The sequence below is a fragment of the Callospermophilus lateralis genome, chromosome 1 (assembly GCF_048772815.1).
Source record: "Callospermophilus lateralis isolate mCalLat2 chromosome 1, mCalLat2.hap1, whole genome shotgun sequence".
Taxonomy (NCBI): domain Eukaryota; kingdom Metazoa; phylum Chordata; class Mammalia; order Rodentia; family Sciuridae; genus Callospermophilus; species Callospermophilus lateralis.
In genome coordinates this window covers 21,399,003-21,422,758 of record NC_135305.1, presented here as the reverse complement: position 1 = coordinate 21,422,758, position 23,756 = coordinate 21,399,003, and the positions used below count along the sequence as shown (strand labels likewise).

The 23,756-nt window shown below is 35.8% G+C and overlaps 1 protein-coding gene across 1 annotated transcript in view; it reads right to left on the bottom strand.

Annotated features, from left to right (window-relative positions):
* Positions 1-23,756, bottom strand: part of Chchd3 (coiled-coil-helix-coiled-coil-helix domain containing 3) — a 273,743-nt gene that overhangs the window by 81,892 nt on the left and 168,095 nt on the right. The window contains exon 5 of the mRNA XM_076833112.2: positions 16,857-16,940. Coding sequence (XP_076689227.1) covers positions 16,857-16,940 — 84 coding nt within the window. The remainder of the gene's footprint in view (positions 1-16,856; positions 16,941-23,756) is intronic.

Below are 23,756 nucleotides of genomic sequence, written 5' to 3'. Positions count from 1 at the left end.
AATCCTTTGTTGTCTTTTTGGTCTAAGCATCCTGTAGTTTTTCCAAAAATGACAAGAAAGACCCCTATCATGAATGCTCCAAATATATTCACTGATGGGTCAAATAATGGTACAGCAGCAGTAGTTACCCCTGATCAAACTTTTACATTTTTAGTACCCAAACAATCAGCTCAAAAGGTAGAGCTTAATGCAGTATTACAAGCTTTTATGATGTTTAAAGATTCTGTATTTAATTTATTTTCTGATAGTCAATATGTAGTTAATGCTATAGTATCCCTTGAAGATGCTGGTAGGATTTTCCCTTCTTCTACTGTTTTCTCTTTGTTTTCCACTATACAAAGTCTAATCTGGGACAGAAAAGATCCATTCTTTATAGGACATATCAGGGCACATACAGGATTGCCTGGAGCCCTTAGTTTGGGCAATGAATTAGCAGATAAATCTACACATGACATACATATTTTCTCCACAATAGAAGAAGCTATAAATTTTCATAAAAGGTTCCATGTCAATGCTAATACTTTACAAAAACGTTTTAAAATAACTAAAGAACAAGCCAGACATATAATAAAACAATGTCAAAATTGTGTGACATTTTTACCACAAGTTAATCTTGGAGTCAATCCTAGAGGACTGATACCTAACCATATTTGGCAGATGGACGTTACACACTTGCCAGAATTTGGAAAATTAAAATATTTGCATGTTACAGTTGATACTTCTTCTGGATTTTTGATGGGCTCCCTTCATGCCGGAGAAAAAACTAAAGATGTTATAGCTCATTGCTTACAAAATTTTGCCACTGTGGGCGTTCCAAAACAGTTAAAAACAGATAACGGTCCTGGTTATGCTTCTACCTCTTTTAAACAATTCTGCTCATCATTTGGCATTACTCACATAACAGGAATTCCATACAATCCACAGGGACAAGGCATAGTTGAAAGAGCTCATCAAACTATTAAAATGTACTTATTAAAACAAAAGGAGGGAATTGGAAAGGGGTATATATCCCCCAAAGATAAACTTAAAATAACCCTCTTTACTCTAAACTTTTTAAATTTGGATTCATCAGGACTTAGTGCTGCGGAAAGGCATATGTATCCAAAAAATGTGCATAAGCCTAAAGTTCTTTGGAAAGACATTCTAACAGGACAATGGAAAGGTCCCGACCCAGTAATTGTCTGGAGTCGGGGCTCTGTTTGCGTGTTTCCACAGGGAGAACAGCAGCCGATTTGGATTCCAGAAAGACTAACCAAAACGATTTCTACAGATAGAAAAGAAGATGATTTGACTCAAATCCATAACAGCTGATATCCAGAACTCCAGCTTGGCCATTCTTACATCTGCGACAGTGATTAACCAGGATGCTTTTTTCAATATCTATTTTATTATTGCTTTTTCCCACATCATAAAGTTCTATTTTATTTTTGAGCTCATACAGACCTAGGTTGATGTTTTTCTGATCAGTTTTATTTTTTGACTGTGGAGTTTTTAACATTGCAATGGAGATTTCACCTAGGTGAAACTACAAGGCCTTTACTATTATCTTATGTGTTGTATGTTATATGTGCACACTTCTGTTTTGTGTTATATGTCTATATGTGCATATGTCCATAGATCATATATGAGGAGTGCTCATAAAAAAATGGATCCAAGTACTTTTTATTATTCACGTAATTTTAATGGTTTAATTTAAATTGGGTAAACAGCTGTTAAAAATTATTTTAATATGTGTACAAATAAGCAGGTTAACAAATCTGTTTGTTTATTTTCATCTTTCCTTTTCATTATATTTAATAATTCTGTTCAAGATAATGTAAATTGTTCTAAAAAAAAAAATGTTTTCTTAGTACCTGTTAAAATGTTACATTTTTTTTTCTTTCTCTCTTTAACATCATTGTCAGAATTCCTATTTTTCATCCCAGTGCCGGTGAAGACAAAGATGAAACCAAACTACAACTTCTTCGATAATTATCACAACAAACTGTATAAACTGATACATCAATGATCTTGGGAGGAAATGGACATATTGATAGATTCCTCCACTTTGAACTGCTTACAAAACTTGCCTGGACTATGTATCACTTGTATGCACTGTGATCTATCTGTTGATACAACAAATTATGGTAATGCTGGCGTATCTTTGCTGATGTGTCACCAGTGATACAATTTTCCCTAGGAGTCGTCAATTGATTTGGTGTCGTGGCATTTCTGTATCCTCCTCCCTTCTACTAGTGATGGTCTAATTTTGGGGGCCAATAGAGGTGAGGCAAAGAACCTCACCCCCCCACTGGCACCAAGGCCAAATCTGGGGGCCAACAGAGGTGAGGCAAAAAACCTCACCCCCCCACTGGTGCATAGGCCTATCCACAAGTATGGCTATATGCCGGACCAGTAGTCAGTGACAGGTATGATCCAATTGCAGTGGTATCAACCTAAGACAGGAGGCTGACGCCTAAAGGTCAGTTTTCCAATGACGGGTAAGAACCATATGTTGAATTGGACAAACCTAACAGGCACGGTCCCTAGCCACATTACTTGTTGCTTAATTAAACAGAAGGGGGGAGATGCTGGGAGCCACAGTCAATTAATATGATGCATGGCATTTTTGATTGAAAGGTGATGCCAGCTAGCCATTGAGATGATATGATTATGTTAAAAATTACATTCATATGGATACCGGACTCCTAGAGAGTTCCCATTGGTTGGGAAAGTACAATAGGAGGGAATTCCGGGGGAGGCGCTTGCGCTGGAGTTCCGGGAAGGAACCGGTGGAACGCCGCGTGGGTGGATCGGGAATCTTCCCGGGCACAAACGTGGTATTGGCGGTTTTTTCAAATAAAGTTTGTTCCTGTTTGAGTGGCTCGTGATCTTGTGCCCAGCCAGACTGCGGCACTCTATCCCTTAAAATGCCTACAAATAAATGAAGGTACTACTAAAAATATGTTTAAATGTCAATATTTCAGTTACTTAACATACTTATCATGAACATATAGTATTTTATTGCCATTACTGATTTTAGTATAAATAAATGATGAGAAAAGTGTAAGAAGAGAAGAATATCTACCAATATCCTGTTCTGCTGCATGGATAAACTTAAAAAGAAGTAATTTTCTCAAAAGAAAAATGATTTTCTTTGGATAATGGGAGGATCCAGAAAGTACATTATATAAAATAGGCTATGAGCATTTAACTGAAGGGTGGTTGTCAGGGTAGAGAGTTAGCAGGTATTTTACCACATTTTGAACCACAGAGAAAATGAGAACAAAAAAATCACTTAAACAGTTGTTTATGCCTTTATCTCAACACTGTAACATATTCAAATAAAACAATAAATAAAATACACACAATGAGAAACAGAGTTCAATACTTAATCTGTGTTATAACAACTGCATGCTTCAGTCATTAAAATATATTTTGGTTTGAGGAATTAAAACTACAAGCCCTAAGTCTAAGAAACACAACTTAAGAGGTGTAATCAATATTAGTTTTCTGTTTGTTTGTTTGTTTGTTTTCTTCCAGACAGACTAAGTAAACAAGAAGTTGTGGAAGAAATATAAAAATGAATTTAGATTGCATGAGAAAGATACTATAGGTTTGTACAGAAAGATATTTTTAGATGGTTATTGTTTGGAGAGTTAGTCACTTAATTTTAATGAAAATTTTCTAATCTCAGAATGCCTTCTGAAGAATTTAGTCAAAACAGTACATTCTTAAGAATGGTAACAGAGCCTACTGTAAATTTTTTTTCTGAGCTGGACAACAATATGCTGACCTTCTTAGTTTTCTAATTAAAAAGATTTTGGTGATTTTACTCTTTGGTGAGTACTTTATTTATATGAACTTTTGCATAAACTGCACAAAATGATGAGACACACCAGAATTCCATCTGACCTAGTCCATTTTTCTGTAGAAATGAAATTTACAATATCGATATCAATATCCTACTGTCATTTTTTGGAAATCATGATTCCAGAAATGTTTTCTGCCTCCCAGGAATAGAATCCAAAATAAAAGTCTCCTTTTATAAGAAAAGACCTTTAGCCAGGATCATTCGTACACACACACACACACACACACACACACACACACACACACCCCATCATCAGAAGGGCAGTGCTCTCGAGGAATAATTTCTCTGGGTCCTTCCTGAAAGTCCCCTTGCTCTTGCCCATCCAGCCCTGGGGACCTCACCCACACTTTCATGCTCTCCTCATCATCCATTCTATTAGTGGATAACAGCAAGATGGGCCCGAACACCACAATGAAAATACTGAATCCTTGTTGTCCATTGATTTCCTAAATCAGAGACTTCCATTGATGACTACAACTACAACAACAAGAATACCAGTAGATGAGTTCAGAGTACATCAAAAGACCACCTGGGTAGCATTTCGTCTGGAAAGCAATGTCCTTCAAGCTGGTGTCCCCAAACTTCACAGCCACAGTCTCTGGAACCTGGTTACTTCCTCCAGCCTGGAGGAGGGGACTTCATTATTGCAATATCATAGGGTTTAGTGAACAAATCTCTTTAAATGAGGAAAAGTGAGAGCTCAACCAGCTGATTTTTAATTTTGTTTTTTAATTTCCTACCTGTTAGCTGGCTGATCCTTATCCAACTAAACAGATAAAATTGTAACCATCCTCTATTCCAAAGATGTTGGATGATAGATCTACACTATGTACACTAATCTAGCAGGTTACTATCTAAGATGTATAAAATCTACCATATTTGAAGGAACATATATACAAGAGGAATCCCATTTTGTAGAATAAAATTATACACATTAAGGAGGTTTTAAAAATCTTAAAGATTACATGTAGGCTTAATTGTAGGTTTTTAAAAAAGAATTTATTTTACAAAAATAGTTCTTTAGTTGAACCACTAATTCATTCCTTTGGGTAATATTCAATATACTACTTCAACATTAAAAAATAACAGATAAATATTTCATACAAAATGAAACTTGTGTTTCCATATTTAACCCCGCTCCTCTATTCTTTTGGAACATTTTTTCTTTTCCCTCCAAACAGTTGGTAAATTATCAAATTCCTAGATGTTGCTGCCACCAATAATAGCTAATATTCAATAGACACATAAAACATTATATGTGAATATATATATATATATATACATATATATATATATATATTTGATCTCCATACCCCAAAGAGGTACATCAGGAAGGCCAGTCTACCAATATAAAATCTGAGGGTGAAATGGGTTACATGATCATCTCCAAGGACAATAGCTAATAAACAGGAGGCCTCATATTTGAATCCATATTCAGTTGCCTTTGATGCCATAATATTTACGTTGAGATGCTTTGGGGGAACGGTCCCCACTATTAATGTCCTCTAGAATCACGTAAGCCTGTTTTCCTAAGATTCTGAGGTCTGGGGGAATTCTCAACTGCCTCAGGTAATTGTGAGATGATCTGGGGCCAAGCCCCCTGAGAATTACTGCTTTACAACATGGTATGGGTGTCTGAAAATTAGCAACTGGAACGAATCAGCAAGTTAGCACTCCTTTCCTCTGACAGACAAACCAGGCGCGTTCCACTGAAAACTTCATTCACTTGGTACAGCAATTAATTCAAAGATGACACGGCCCGCCTGAATTTCATAAAAGCTAGGAAGGGATACTTGAAGTACTCATTATTTTAAATCCCCTCTGCAGTATTTGGGAGGGCCACTAAATCAGTTCTAGGAGCCTAAACAGGAAAATATTCATTCATTTGCCTAGAACCTATTTGATGAGACAACAAAAGGAAGAGATAAACAGCCCCATCATTCCCTCTGCGACTATATAAAACCAATTTTCAAGCCTCCAGGTTTCCATTTCCTTGTCTGAAAAAAGTGTCCTTCTGTACTAGATGAATGTTAAAGTTCCAAGGAGCAGTAAACTTCTGCGTGACTATAAAACATTCCAATTCATTAACAGATTAGCCAGGTTGCTGTACCAATATTGGTTTTAACTGTCAGTAGGGATAGGATTAAAATATCAGCAATCTTGTTTTGTTCTCTGGCAAAGCTTGAAACCCAGAATTTCCTCATAATCACTGCTTCCATTTGGCCACTTCTAAAATAATATTCATTCAGAAACTATCTTTTGCATAATTACTCTTAAATTGCTACAGTATAACTGATATTTCTATAAATTTAGTTACTTTATATAACTGGAGCCTCTATTTAGACCAAAATACTTACCCTTTTGTCTCTCTGGCATTATTCTTTTGGGGAAGGCGTTCAGGGTCAAACCCAAATGAAACATAATATAATTTTTTAATGTTCCTGACAGTGAAATGGCAGTCTCTGTCTTTAATTACATACTATTGAATTTTAACAAATAGTCTAGGGATGACTGCCAAATTTCTACAATTTAGAGCAAGTGCACCACGAGAGAACAGACAATTCCCAGTTTCCTCTCTATTATTTTTCTTGAACTACAGAAGCACTTTTTGTAGTTCTAGTCACATTTCATCTTAATGACAGCATAAACAGATAATCTTCTCAACACCAACTAGAGAACCTGAGCCCCTTTTCCTCTCGGCCTTGTACTCTTCTACTCTCATTTCTACTTTCATTCCTGTGTTAGTCAAGCTTTTCCTCACTGTGACCAAAATACCTGACATAACAACTCGGGGAGGAAAAGCTGATTTTGGCCAGTGGTTTCAGAGGTTCAGTCTGTGGTTGGCTGGTCAAAAGCAGAAACTTCATAGCAGAAGGGTGCAGAGGAAAGCTGCTGGGCTGTAACAGCCAGGAAGAGAGACAGAGGAGCTTGGGACAAGATATAATTCTCAAGGGCACCCCCAGTGAGCTACCTCCTCCTGCCATGCCCACCTGCCCACAATTAACACCCACTAGTCCTTCAATTTATTAATCCATCAAACAGATTAATCTATTGATGAGTTCCTACCTCTCTGAATCCAATCTTTTCAGCTCTGAACATTGTTGCCTTACCTAACAAGAGCTTTTCAGGGGACATTCCTAGTTCCAAACCATAATAGTTCCCTACCTTATGTCACATATAGTCCGTTTAGTCAAGATATAAACTACATTATGAGTAAGTTCTAGAAATACTAATACTAACAAGAGGTTAACAGACAAGAAGGAGAGATGTGATACTAAAGTAAACCTTCCTGATTTTTAAACTCCATATATCACTGGTATCTACACTTTGCACAATACATAGGCATACAGTAGGTACTCAACATCTCTTAATAGGAGAAAGAAAGAAAACTTAGTGATTTCCTAGTGAAGAACCTTAAAGGAGTATTTGGAAAAGAATCTGACATCAAAGAAGGTTAAAAACAGGAGTGACTTAAAGGAAGCTGACTGAGTGGTATATTTACTGAGACTTATTAATTACTATTGTTAATTTTTATGCAGAACCTAGGGAAGTTTAAGTTCAAACACTTCTAGGAGAGGAGAAACTTTCTGAATCCTGATGGGAAAATCTGAGTGGAAGCCCATTACCAATTGATTGCTGGGGAAAAAAATGAGGGGTTGAATCAAGAATATGCATAAAATACAGAAGTAAGAACCATAAATGGACAGAAGAGGGACTGGTGGCATGAAGGGAGGGGAATGGAGGCAGAAAGTGGGGAAGTGCTGGGGATTGAACTGGAGCAAGTTGAGTTCCTACCTTTGTGATAATGTTAGGATGTATCCTGGAGTTGTACATAACTAAAGAGAATACATTTTTGAAAAATGAAAAAAGAAGATTACTATGGGATATAGTTTCTTGAAGATTTAGAGACACCAAGGATTATGAGGAAAATTCAGAGTGAGAGGGAACACAGTCCAGCACAAGGGAGCCTTAGAATTCTCAGCCAACCCGCTTACTCACCTTCCACCCCTCTGGAACACAGTACAAAGGAAGGCAATCCCAGCATGCCTTCAGGCCCTAAAAGCCCTCAGATCAGAAATTCTATCAATGGAATTCTATTGCTCCTCTACCTTTACATCCTAGGGTGCAGATTCAGGACTCAAAAATTGTGGATATAGACATTGTGCAGGGCATACAAATCTCAGATGACACTGAGATAAATTAATAAAATAAAAAAATTAGAGGCTATAATTTGAGTATAATACTGAAACATGGCATTCAGGCTCTTCAACTTGGAAACTCTGAATATATATAGAAACTCTGAGAAGGCCTGTAGTAAAGAAATCTGTTCAGATTAAGTCAAAGCTAACACTCCTCAAAATTATTTGGCCAAGGAACTCACCCTACTCCCTGACAAAGACATTATTAATTTTAGAATTTTATCCAATGCCTAGTATATGCCAGGCATTATCACACTGATCCAAGGGGAAACAGTCCTGTCTTCATGGAACTCACGTATTTAAGATTTACTTTTAGAGAGAGCTATTTGAGACAACTCAGTTCATCAGGCACCAGAGGTCTTTATCTGAGCATTTAACCCAGTGAATCTTTCCAACCCAATAAATTTCCCTCTAAATCGCAGGTATGATCTTTTGGCCTTTAAGAGACAAAGGCAACAGATACTCTTCACAAAACACATTGGTTTTGGAAATAATAGTCTGACACAACCTACACAGATTTGCTGTATCAGTAAAAAGCTCTGTACCAGATGCCCATGGGTGTCTGTCTATTTGTATCTGTCACTGTGTCTGTGTGTGGTGCCTGGCTCGTTGTAAGAGATTAATAAATGTGTTTTTGAATGGATAGAGAATGCCATGGATTCTCTGTAGCCCCCCAAATTCTGATAAGAATGACCAAGGTCAAAATCTTATTTTAGTCTTAGAGGTCAAATTGGATTTGGGTTCCTCTTATTAGATGCTGAGCTCACTGTAAAAACCTATTTTATATGCCAAGTTCAGAGGTGGGCATTCCTTATTGGTTGATGCTATGAGCTAATATTATTTGTAAATGTTTTAATGACCAAACGTGTCTTTCTAACCAAAGATAATGTGTTGAAATGTAATCCCTCACAGAGGGCCAGCTGTCTCCTGGTCTGAACATAAAACTGGAATTGAAGAACATTTTCTATCACAAGCTCTGCAATTTCCTTTAAAAATTTTAATACTCATGTATTTTAATTTTTTAGTCAGTAAAACAGGGAAATAAGCATTGGCTGGTCTCCCTAAATGGAGCAATTTAAAATTTATAAATAAACAAGCTATCAAGAAGCAAAACAATCACTAATTTTGAAATTGGATGTGAAGAAAATTCAAGATTTAGCCCATTTTCAATCTCATACAAAAGAAACACAGAATGGCTTCCTGCCTTCAGTGCTCTTGTCAATAGCAAAAAAAAAAAAAAAAAAAAAAAAAAAAGATTCTAAAGAAAGGAAAGGAGGCATTAATTGTTTTTCAAATAAAATTGCTTGCTAAGCCTGCCTAAAACATACATAATCTTTAAAAACTGAAACTAATCTTCCCTGAAGTTCATAATGTTTATTTCTTACCTTGTCTTTGCATTCAAGCGCCACATCATTTAAAAAAAAATCATGATAAACAGAATCAGATTATCTTACTGTATGGTCTTTCAAAAGGTAAAGGAGGTATGGAGAGTTGAGAAAGTAGGTAACCCACATTGTTGGCATCTTTGCACTTATGATCATTATAAGCACTCACAAAGAGGCAATACTGGGCTTTAAAGCTGAACTCTATATTATCTTTTTCAGAGCCCTGGGGCTATCACTGCAAAGCACAGTGGTCCATTCTAATCTTTGAATAGAGGAAAGGAAGAGATCATTAAATTATAATTTCCATGCACAATTGGTACAAGTATTTCCTACCAACAGGATTAATATGAAAGCAAGATCCCAGAATAAAGCTGCTCAGCAGAGAGGATGGCAGTTTAGTGTCTTGTAAATTTGATTTCAGTGAAAGCCCTGACACATCATAATAGTGAAATCCTATTTACTGTAGCAAGCAGGATGGATAATGCTATTTAATACCTGGTGTACTGTGCGCCATCAGCTCAGAGCTTTGTGCTCCATGTTCTCTTCTTACCTTAAGGTTAATACTTCTTGACAGCCGACATGGTAAATAGAGCCCCAAATTAAGTGCTGATCCCATGATTTGCAAATCTTTCCTCTATAGTTAGACATAGAAAAACTGGCTCCAGTTAAGGGGATCATTTTAACGGCATGCACTTTTAAAGCTCACCCCTGAAAAAAAATGTAAGTTTCATATCCCTAAAGCCAGATTAAAAAAGCAATTCAAGGTTACTCAAACCACATTTCCCATTCGAAATTTCAGAGGTTAACAGAAAAGCCAATGTGCTTGGAGGATTTGTTGAATAATGAATTAAGGATAAGACCACCATATCCACTAAACTGTATTGATTTTTTTTCCCTAGAGAATGAAATAGGGGAGTGGGGGAAGCCCATATTCTTGCTACTTTTGAAAATATCTGCAATAGGAAACCTCCCTTAAGAAAGCAGGTAAGAGGCAAAATGGTTCAGTCTTTGCACCTAAATTATATATAACTGTGTCAATTATATTAACAAAGATACGGTGATCCTAGGCTTTATTAATTTTCTTGCCCAACAGTTAATATTTAAAAGCATTTATTATTACCATTATTTGTTAACAATAAAAAAAATTGAGAGTAACTCAATGTACATGTTCCAAGCAGATTTGCTCAAATCTCTGTTGCTTGTAATGACACTATAATTAAAAGCAAAATTGGCTTCTACTGCTTCAATGTCCAAATTCATGGACCAGAGAACTTCATCTGCTTCTGCAACTCCTTGTAACTACAGAAACCAGGGGAATCTCTTCTGATTTCAACATGAATGAGGAAGCCAGCACAAAATTTCCAAGTGTAAAAGAATAGATGTCTCTAGGTTGGCAAGTGCAAACTAGTATAACCTAGGCAGGCATATTTAGTAGACAATTATGCTTTTAGCTATTGGGTTAAATTTCTTATCTCACATTACATGGCCAAAAAGAGTTACTCCATGACCTGAAATCATTGACAATTGTTTAGAAAGCATTTTAGTGGAAAAATATTAAATGTTTTATTTCTTAAAAATAATAATAATAATAAAAATAATAAGAAGAATAGTTTTTAGGATTATTATTATTATTAATGTATCTTCCTACCTCTCCCCAAGATAGATTATTTGTATTTTAAGTGTCTCAAATGTTAGTGATCTGATTTTACCATGTGTTGATCCAGCTACATATGGAAATATTTTATGGCCGACTTCAACTGGTAGTAAAAATACATCGTAATTTCTCTCCATAAGGAGTATATTGGGCTGACAATAAATTGTTCCATTGTCATTTCTTTTTATTATCAATGTTGGCATTTTCCGCCCGTCCCTCCTGCTTTCTGTAGAGGAACACAGAAACAAAGGTATTAGTTGACAAAGAAGTCAAACAATCAAAAAGCCAATTAATCATACAGATGAGTCCAACACTTTGTGATGCAATAGAAGATATATCACCCACCAAAGGTGGGAGACTTTTAAAAATTGCTCATTGGATGTAAGCATGACCTTAGGATTTAATTAGCAACTCTCTCCACAGGTGACAATCTAGTAATGTACTTTTCATCTTAAGGGTGACTTATTTTTCACCAGCCTCTGTGCCTTATTCTCTTGGCCCAGCCTCTTTGCCTTATTCTCTTTCTCCCTTAGTTCCAGGGGGTTGACTGCAGTGTATATGCAGTTGACTGGTGAAATCCTGAGTCTGTACATTGAGAGCAAGACACGCCCCACATGACCAGCTGGTCTGAGTTTTATAACTACTTCATTAAGCTTCTCTGGTCTCCCTCAGGAACTCATGCCACTAAGGCTTTTATATTCCCCTTCATGCTGTGCCAAACCCCACCAACCTTAGAAAGGCCAAGAGCAAAGTGAATTCAGTAGCGCAAATTAATTCAGATTTATAATTGAGAAGTTTCACATGCAAGACACACCAACTCTCAGAGTCAAGTCTTCATGATGCCTTGGGGAGGCAGAGGCCTTCGTCCTGGAAGATCCCGGGGAGTCTGTGAACTCGACCATCTTGGACTCCAGCTGAGAGCTTTCCTCTGGCTTCCCTCCCCCAGGACCAACAGACTACTGGAAAATACACGTTTTTCCTCACGAACATGCAAACAATCCAGACTCTAAGGAAATAACCCTAGAACAATTTAGCAAAACTAAAACAAAATGTTTTTTTCCCTAGAAGATGAAATGACTATGCTACAGCAACACTGTGAAAGTATGAGCAAATGAATGAGCATCTCAAGAAGTTTCAAACTGTTCAAATGGCTATAAATTTCTTACTTTAAAGTGAAAGAAACACAGCTAGATATCAAAACAACTCTTAGGCATATCATGCTATAGATTGCTAGGTGTGAGAATTTATTTATTCCCTTTTGGTCAAGTTTACCTAGAACTACCAAATCCTGGTGTCAAGTCATATATTTCTGATGTGTGATGCTTTCAGACTATGAGGTAGCAATAATCAAATTATAAGACCTGGGGCCTAAAAAGTTGAATCAGAACCCAGAAGGAGCTAACCTACCACCCAAAGAACTGGCACTACAATCAGTAGGATTTAAGTTCTTAAGTACAGAACTAATACATGTTTAAAAGATAGCATTAGTGGTGGCTAAAAGCTCAGGTCTTGAAGCTGGCTCAGCTCCAGCTTTATCACATTTGGGCTATATATTCTTGAGCAAATTTAAGCCTCAGGATCTTTGCCTAAACAATAGGCTGGTAGGCCCCTCGTGGGGTTTTCTGAGGATAAACTGAGATAATCCATGCAAAGTATCTAACACAACATAAATGTTCTATAAATGTCAACATTATCTACTATAATAATAATGATGTTATCTATGACACCAAAATACTCAGAAGTTAAACTTGACTTTCATAAGAGAGATTTAAATTATTAAAGAAGGAAGAAAATGCTAAACATTTTATGAATATTTAAAACGTCTACACTCATTGTTTAGATATAACTGAATGGTTAAGCTTAGTAAATCTCAGATTCATTCACTGTACTCCTACTATGTGTCAACTGTAGAGGATAACAAAATAAAATGAGATCTGCCCTCCAGAAGTATACAAGATAAATCCTCGTAACTAATCACATTATTACAAATATAATGGGGCATTGTAAAGAGAAGTATTAAGGCATTATGGATTTGTCAATTATATCTTAATAGTTGGAAAACCAAATTATAAATCCCCTCAGAGATTGGGGGAAGTCTCCTTAAAAATATTTCAGTCTTCTTTTTGAAGACTGTTCTGGACTTCCTCTAAGCAAATCACCAACCAGGAATTAATATTCTTCAAGTCACTTACGTCAATAAGAAGGAATAAATATTGTCTGAGTCCCTTTTGGTCAATACCTAACTGGGACACCTTTACTATTTTTTTAAAAAGTTTACTTTCACATCTATACCAATGTGGTTTGATAAGGTAGCAAATTTGACTGGGAAATACAGATATTTGAATGCCATTCACCTTCTTTCCAGTAAAGAGTTCCTGATTTTGAATACAGGTTCAAAGATATTTATTACACTTCACAAGCGTAATAAGGGAAAAATTATCTCAGACTCCTGGTGGACTAGCTAATGCAAATAAAGCAGCAGTGTCACATGGGAATTACTAACTGATGAAGAGTTTATTGAAATAGATCCAAGAAAAGAACCAAGCTGTATTACAGAACTGAATGTACTTCATATGCATAGTAGTCTCTGGTTCATATCAAAAGAAATCTGCATCACACCAGTGAAAATAGATGAACTAATAAGATGGTAAGTCACCAAAAACTGTTAATGTTACTGTCTTTTGTCAATCTAGTTGATAGGCAGATGGTAAGCTCATGTAGGGGTTCATCCTTGGAATGAATTCTGTCAAAGGCTTGTTGATATCGCCCCTCTTCTCCACTAAAAATACATAACTGAGTATCAACTCGAAGGTTTTGTCATTTCGTTTGGTTAAAAGAAAGATATGTGCTTATGTTCACTTTTAAACCACAGCAACCTGGATTTCAGAGTAAGTTAGATGATTCTGCAACTTAATATTATCACCATTACATTTTTTTCACATTATATACTATTGGCTTTAGCACTTTCATATCTTTTAACACAATGTATATGTGGAAGTCCTAATAGAAATGGTTCTAGACCCTTCACTACTAGAACAATATAACATTTCTTCACAATCTTTTGTATTAAGTCTAGAAAATACTTCATCACTAAAGACCTAAATGTCTTTGATGAATTCCACCTGCAAAAAAATTGAACTTAGTTGTTCTAGAAATGTCAATAATTAACAAAAATAGGACTTTATAGATGTGGGCAGAAGACATGAGAAAATTGGATAACACTAATTTTATGATTATTAGGATCTTGCACATAATGAAAGTAAGCAACATTTTGTCATTGGCAATAGCTCAAATTTGTTAAACTCTTGTCAGTTTTCAAGAAGTCTTCCTATAGGTCCCTTATGTAGCTTCCCTCTACCCCCATGACCCACAAAGATGAGCAAGGTACAGAGCAGTATCCCCATCCTACAGATGAAAAACCACAGAAGATGAAGTGACAAAACCTTGCCCCCTGACTCCTAGTCTAACATTCTTTCTTCTATGTTATTAAACAAGAAGTTAAGTATTTACTGATAGTAGAGTAACCATTCCACCCCAGTGATACTCCTCAGTTTGCATTTTAAAGCCCTTAGTAACTACTTTCCAGCCTGATCTTCAAAACCGTCTTGCTTCTGTAAGAAGACACTAATCACAATATATATATTGTATACTATTGGGTTTGTAGGAGAGGACCTCACCACACCATGTCCATGTGATCTTCTACCCTTGGTTTACTTGAGGCTGAACACAGTACTTTACTTGCTGAGCAGCCAACCTTAATCTACCTCAAGAAAATCCTTAGTCCCTTGTAATAATCACTGAACTCTCTCAAATGGGTAGATCTATGAGAAACGGAAACATTTTGCAATGTCTTTTCTTGTACCCTACAGAGATTAAAGACAAATTCATAAGGCACCTAACACAGTAAAACCTAATAGCAAAGAAAACTATCATCTCAGAAACTTTCACTTGCATTCATTTATTCAGGTAATATTTACAAGTTCTGTGTCAGGTATATTGCTTTGAAGTATGCAAATAAAATAACAGCCATAGACTGAGTGGTGACCTCAGACTGGACACTGTTACAGATGCATTATGAGTGTTAGTTCATTTTAACAGGTTAGTGAGGTAAGAACTAATGTACCTTCCTTCTACAATGAGGAAATAGAAGTTAAGTAAGATGCTGTAAGTTACTCAGCTTGCACATGCCACGTTAGGAATTCATTCTCTTACCAAGTCTCCTATGCTTCAAAATTCTTGCCAAGATAGCAGCCAAATTACAAACCCCCTGGCCTTCCAACTTACCAAGAATTCCCTTGTATCAGGGCTGTGACATTGGCTTGCTTCCCTAGTATGAGAGGCCTCTTCCCAAATGTCATCTTTTTTTAAAATTTTTATTTATTCTAATTAGTTATATATAACAGCAGAATGCAATTCAATTCATATTATATAAATAGAGCACAATTTTTCTTGTCTCTGGTTTAACACAAGTAGAGTCACACCATTCATGTTGTCATACACGTACTTAGGGTAACGATGCTCATTTCATTCCACTGTCTTTCCTACCCCCGTACCCCCGCTTCTCCTCCCTCCCCTTCGTCCTATCTAAAGTTCATCTAGTCCTCCCATGCTTCTCCCCATCCCATCCCCATTATGAATCAGCATCCTTGTATCAGAGAAGACACCAAATGTCATCTTTTTAGGTAGGCCTTCCTCTTCACCCAACTTTACACCGACACATTGGCCCCAGGGTGCCCTTTTCCAATTAATTTATTGTTCCTCTTATTATCCATCCTGCCATTCAACAAGTATAATGATTTTTAATTGAATTTAAGTTCTGTCAGAGCAGATGGTTACTTTATTTTCTTCACTAGGATATCTTTGGCACTAGACAGGACCTGACATATATAAGGTGCTTAAGTAGATACCTGCAGAACAATTGAGAAAATGGTGTTTCCATTCGAGAAGCACGCAAACCAGTGACATATGGAGATGCTAAGACACATTTAATATAAACATAACTATATCGAGTGGAGTCTAGGAATTTATTTCCTACTTTTTTTTTAACTTCTTTGTCAAATATCATATTCTTAACAAATCAAATTTTGGAAGAGAGAGAGCGCTCACTCTGTAAACTTATGGTCTATGTATAAAATTAACCTAGACAAGTGGTCTAGTTCATTGAACAGGGGACTGAGGAGGGACACAAACTTCATTCTTAAACATACTGCCTTCTTTCCTTCCAGTTCTAGTTCCCTTCATTGTGTCTCCCAACTCTAGATCCATGCCAACTAGACTGTCTTCTTTTTTCACAAATCTTTTCCTCAGGTTCTACTATTTGGCCTCTATCACCATTCTTGAAGGAGACATTCATTTCTTAGCCAGAAATGCAATGAAACTGAGTTTCATAATGACAACATTTCCTTTAAATCAGGACTACTTCTACAAACACGCTTAAGTTTACTCAGCATTTAGAGGAGTTAAGAGTAGCATTCTCTGCTTCACCTGGAGGCAATGCAGATACAAACAGACTGAATTAGGAAAAATATTCGGGACAGTTCTTGTATGGTAAAATGTATCAATGAGTCAATAATACAACCCTAACAAAAATGACTGAAGAAATGATATTCCCAGAGAGAATGGCCTACCTGCTTGGCCTCTTCATTTCCTGGCCACTTTTTTAATGAGTAAAAGCAGTTTAGTTCTAATTTATTGATTTTTAAATAAATATACAGGAAAGCTACAGATGTAGTGAGAGAAGAGAATCAATGAAGAAATAGCCATACCCTCTCCTCCAGTCTAGCCAGCTGCTCTTTGTAGAACGCATCCTGCTTCTTTATCATTCGGTCTTTCTCTTCCAGCTGCTTAACCTAAAAAAAGAAATGAGGAATATACTATATCAAGAAAAAGCAGCAACAGCAAAGCAAAAGTCAAGTACAAATTGCATTAGAAATAAGTACACAAAGCTGACAATTTTTGCAATCTATTAGGTCTCTTCCATAGAAAAATATTAATATGATGATGATTGCTGTATTTAAATGTAAAGAATGAGTCTGCATTGTGTTATTGTTATTATTTTTTACTGTAACAGCTGTGTCCTACTTTGTCCAAATATATTTGAAAATGTCAGGATACAGCACAGTTCTCTTTTGAAGAGTAATTTTAAGGATTAATATTTTATACAATAAAACTTTTAATTTTTATACCAGGATATATAGTTACTAACCTTGAACTACAGCAAAATGTCTACATAACATTTTGTCTATAAACCTTATGTTTAAGAACTCTGAAATTACCCAGTGAAACCTGCCTGTAATGAAATAGCAGCTTAGGGGACCCACAATCCAAAACTATTTTAACTATTTTAATAATTAAAAATAATAATAACTGAAATTAATAAGTAATTTTAAAACATTTAGTTATATTACTTCTAATTTATAAGACCTTATTTTACAAAATTAAAACATAGGCAATCAAATATTTTTGATCTTTGAAAAATTATGGAATTTTTTGCAAAATAATTTTTTTAGAGTACTTCTTAAACTGTTGTTGGTATCTGGATTATGTTTATCTGCCTTTATCCAGGTCAGAAGGAATCTCCTTATCTCACCTGAGTTAGAATTTTCACATTTTTTTTGTTCAGTGAATGCTAACCACATGTCCAACTACAACTTGTAAGAAATAAATGTGTTTGGGCATTCCCATTCTTCATACATGCCAATTATTTGGTAAAGAGATCAGTATCATCTGGCTCGATCCATTTGAGTGCCTGTCCCCTCAACTACCTGCTTAGTTTGGGTGATTTCACTTGCAGATTCGTAGGCTGTTTTGTTACTTACTTTGTCTTCAATATCCTGCAGCATGTTAAAAAACAAACAAACAGTTATTTAACAATGTAAGTACTATTTTTTTCCAATTTCACAGAGAAATTTGATGAATAATAAATAAAATGCAAACCAAAAAAGGCAATGGGGAAATAATAAGAGGAGATGCCGAACTTGAGATACATTTAAATGTCACTGTGCTTTTACAGTTTAAATACAAGATTTCAATGAAAAGTTTGTGCTAATTGAAAGCAAATGAATAAATAGAAACAAATACAACATTAGGATTATATAAAAATACATTCAAATGCAAGTACATAATCTAGGTTTCTTGGTGCAACAATATATAAATTTACTAGTCTGTTAGGAATATAAAAGAATACATAAATACAGAAGAAATTTTTGACAAAGAGAGAAAAAAAATGTAAAGATTAAATAAAGAGAAGAGACTTCTCTAAACTCAATATACATGCCCAAAATATAAATTAAGAAAATACTCAAAAAATCTCAAAAAAAATTTTTGAAAACAAAAATCACAAAAATCAATAGAATAAGCAAAGGAAAAAAAAAAGGAAAAGAAACTTCAGCATGTACTGTGACAGTTAAAGTTATTAATATATAAAGCCCTTAAAAAGCCTTTATCCTTCCCTCAAATTCCCACCCCACCCCACCCCACCCCAAAAGAAAAATACACTGGGAATACACACACACACACACACACACACCCCAAATTACAAATATAAACACATGAAAACAAAACCAACCAACAGCACAGGAAATCAGAGAAAGCAAATTAAAATAAGGTTACCTTATCCTCTATTAAACTGACAAAATTATTAATAGTATTGGCAAGAGTCAGAAAAACACTGTCTCCTATATAATGTATGGTCAGAAAGTAAGTTGGTATAAGTGTTTTATAAAACAATTTGACAGACTGTAAAAAGTAGTAGGTCTTCAATATGTATCTATGCACTGACATCTAAAAACTGTACTTCTAGCCCTTCTTAAATAATTATGGCAATATGCAAAGATGTTCATTACAGGCTTGTTGAGAACTACAAAGAAACAAAACCCCAAACCAATTCAATAGTTAAGCAGTACCTATACTCAAAATATACCAAATAAAAATGGGAAAAAAGAAAAAGATTATAAACAGAAAGTCAGTATGGCCTCTTTTAAACAGGAAAGGGGGAAGGGGAGAAAGACCAGAATGATATTCTACAACATGTCCAAAGAAGTCACAGCATGGTGGTAGGCTTAGGATAGTTTCCACTTTCTTAATTTTGCTTATTTATGTTTTCAGAATTAATAATAAACATACTTTTAGTCAAGGAACAAAAGAAAAGAATTTGTTAGGGTAAGAATCGGATTATTTTTTCCTGATTGTGGTGGTTATACAATTGTATACATTTGTTGAAATTCAAAAGAATGAATTTAACTATACAAAATTTAAAGCAAATATAAATTAAGCATACTAAAATTTATGAAATATAAATACATGTGTATATAAATGCTATTGCTAACTTTATCATGTGGCAAATTTTACTTTCAGGCTTTGAATCATAGCGAATATTAAGAAAAATAGAGAAGAATCCATATCTAAGAAAATGCATCCAGCTTTATATAAACAAAGTGGGAACAACAGAAGTCTGGGGAAATAAGATATGCCCTAACAATAGAAAATTTATTATAAAAATTTTGGTCCAGCTACATGATCAAACATTAACAAAAATTAAGTGATATTGCATAAGAATTAATTTTTTAACTCAAAAATATTAAGTGGGGGAAAAAACAAGTCATCAAATGGCATGTACAGTAAATTCTTGGATAGGACAGGGAACGATGGGGAGGGAGGCAGAGGAGGAAGAGAGAAGCATGAGAACCTAGTAGCCTAAGAGGGAAAAGAATAAACTATGCTAAAAATGTTTACAGAGATTATGGTATGCACAAGGGGATATATGTCATCTGGACTCTTCTCTGTTTTCCATAATAAAATTATTACTTCTGTAATGAGAAAAATTATCTTTTAAACATCAATATTAATACATGTATCTTTAACTATGAGATGGAAATGTAATATAGTATAGAATTGCAAAAGAGTAAACTATTAAGTAATTATACTTTACAATTCCAAAATTTTAACAGCTTGAACAGTTACACATAGCCTGGAAATTATTTTACTTTCTAAACCCTCGATATATTCACGCTTGCTTCTCTTTCCCATTCAACCTATGGCATTGCCTACCATGGCTGTTAAAATGCTAGCAGTAAACAACCTTATCTTTTGTTCACACAGTGAGAGTTTCAGAAAACGCAATGAGGCCCTAATGGACATTTCATTATAATTATTTAGAAAACACTAAGAGAATTCAATACTGCAAGTATAATGCTGTGCCTACTGGGGGACACTGCACCAACCAACAAATTAATTGTGAAGAGCTGATTACAACCTAAATCAAAGAGGTACAGAAATATTCTCATTCACTTTTCTGAGACATAATCCTTAAAATAAATTTTAAAGCAACACACCAAAAAGTCAGACAGGTACACTAAAGACACAAAGAAGAAGATACTTCCAACATCATCAAACTATAGGCTAATGTCGCAAATCTCCTCAACTACAACAGAATCAATAGTTTGAGATCCACTGGGAAGAATAACAAAGCAAGAATCACGCCACAACACTTTAATGGCACACTGCTTTGAAACAGTTAATGGGATGCTGGGAGGAAAAGTCACACGATATGAATCCTGAAACTTAAATAAGCCTAGAATACACTGACTAAGCTAATAGCTGCAGAGAATGGAGAGTCACACTCAACTTAAGGCAAGCAGTAAACTAGTTGCAAGGAAATGAAACTTCTCTGCAAAACTCTCTAACAGGCACAGAATCATAAATGAGCAAATAAAAACAAAGAGGATTATAACATTATTATTGTGGTAGAATCATTTCAGAGGGAAAGATGAGTATAAAGTCTTTCCCCATCTCCTATTTGCTATTCCTGAAAGACACATATACTGATTAGTTTTCAGGTCGTGTTCAATTTGGGATAACATGATTGGGCTTGAAAATGTGATAGAATATGCTTAAGTGGATCATTATGGAAATCTAGAGCTTCCAACAGGCAAGAAAAACAAAGAAAACAAGGGAATCACGTTTTAAGGAGTCTAACACAAACATTCTGATGTCTTAACTCAGTGTTGGTGGCTAGATTAAAAAAGGAGGCACACGTGTATTTCCTTCCTTAAAGTCTCGTCTTTCCTCAGAAGAGGTTTAAAGGTGCTCAACAAGAAAGGATTCATGAAGTCAATGCAAGAGAAGACTTTAGCTGATATGACACATGGCTTTACCTTCCCATATAAATTCTTAGGTAAATGTTCATGGTGCAAACTTCTCGGCATCACTGTGTCTTTCTGTCCTGGTTGCTCCTGAGGACCAAGGTACAATGCAAAGTGCATGACACTAGGAACCCAATGACATCACAATCATATAGCTCAAAGGTAGTATACTATGATTTCATCCATCAAGCACAAGGCATATGAAGGCAGGGTTCTGTGCGATGGGAAAGCTTGTATATTTTAAATGATCAAGTCCTTGAAATATCAGTCTTCAATTTTAAAACTCAAGGTAGAAAACAGAAGGTACCTGTTTGATTTTCCATGAGATGATACTATGAAGCCTGAAATGACTAGGATTAAGAAAGGACAACAAATCTAAATCACTCTAAATAGGAAAGCCCTATAACCATATTCCCTTTTATTCTATATTTCTTAACATTCTGAAACACATATAATGAGCCGGGAAGATTAATTACTCATAATCACATGGATAATGTGTGGCAGGCAAAATCTATACCTATCTTACAATGTATTTGGATAGATTAGCAAATAAGACAAGGAAAAGAACTTTATTCCTTGTTAAAATTACATGTGTGGTGCAATATATGGGAACCTAATAAAAATATGCTCGCATAAAACAGAAAGAACCGAAATATCAAAGGGGGCTGAATCACAGACTTTAAGTAATACTACGTTTGGAAGCTACAGGACATAATCATTGTGAATATCAATTAGGCGTAAAAGAATAAAGTAGCCTGTTTTCAATTAGTACGATATTAGGCTTTTGTTATAAATGAGAAGTTACACAGGGCTCCCTGAGCCTTTATTAAGTAGCATTAATAAACAAAGAATGATCCTTAAAGCAATGTTTTACAAACCACACCAGAAGGTGACCTTCAAGAAGGTAACACGTCTCTGTGAACTTGGATGACACCTTGCCTATGATCAATACTATCATCTTTTCAAGGAGTACTTAGAGGAATAAGCTTAAGTTCCCAGCAAATCCCAGCCTGAAACGTGAAAACTACACTGATGTTGACTAACATGTAATACCTGAGAGAGGCTGGACATTGGCCAAAGATGAGGCAGCTGCCCTCTCTTCTAACAGCCTCTGAACCTGACTGAGGTCTGAACTCAATCACAAGCCCCCAGAGCTGGAGCCAAGCCTGTTGCTTGTCTTGTCTTCCCCCAGAGAGTTTTAAGAACCGGGTCTACATTTCTGTTTTTTCAAACTAACCACATACTGGAAAGAGCCAAATGAACACAACCTTTGTTACTTAGGGGCATGTTTGCTCATTCTCTTGAGATAAGAAAGCAGAGACAAAGATGGGTGATTTCTGAAATTAAAAAGAGAAGCCAACAATGAGTAAAAGGAGAGTATATAAACTTAAGGTTGAAAGTGATCTGGTGGTATTGTGCTTTAAATTTTTCTATATTTCAGTTTACAGATCACGGTACTTGCCACAGAAGCAAAATTAAATGCTAAATGAAAACTTGAATTCTTATCTTTTCAATTTCATAAGCTTTATTCTATAGTTGGGGAGGAGTGTTAAACCATACATTTACATCTCCAATTTTCTAATTTAAATTTCATTGGTCAGAACTTATTAATATAATAGGAAATAGGAAACCCACCAGTGAGGAGATAGGCCACCCTGATGATTATCCTGATTCTACCAAATCACCCTACAACCATGCACCCACCCATCCCAGCACCTATGTTTCAAAACTGCCCTTGAACATTACTTCATGTAGTTTCTGCCAAGTTACAGCCCTGGCTGTCACCCCATTTTCTCATCTCATAAACCTTTTCACCCCATCTTGTATGGCTCCTGTTCTTGACTTTGTCTTCTATTACACACATTCACTCACCTCTAGTCCCTCTCCTTAACTCTAAACTCTTCTGGGGCAAGAAAAAGTCTTTACTCCTCTCTGTTTATAACCTTGGCTCAATCTGTGTCTGTACTTCCTACAAAGGAAACAGTCAGGGTGGTTGAACTGAAATGAACTGCACTGGGGGTGTACAAAGCAAGCAGACACAGCTCCCGGGATGAAATCTCTGATTTACTTGAAAACACCACAGTGCACACAGTGTGATACCATGTGCACGTGTTACGTAGGCTAAGCTCAGAACAAGGTGGTGCCAGCAGGTTACTCAAAAACACAGAAGCCAGGAGCAATCAGCAAGTCTTATCAAAGGCTCAAAACTAGAAGCTCAAAGAGAAGAGGGGATGGTACAAGGGACTTCATTCATCCATGTATGGATCAACAATTATATTTTGCTAATTAGCACAATGACTGTTAGAAATGGGACTTTACTAGTGAAAATGGTCCATTAACTACGGTGACAAATGCTAGATATGGGTTCTTACTGGTAAAATAAAAGCTATGAGAAAGCTATAAGGGCTAGTTATCAGACTACAAGGATATTCTTACATCTGTTGCATGATTGAATTATGAGACTCCAACCTTAGGGATGGTACCTCAGAACTGACCTCCAACTGGTCCTGTATCCAACCATCC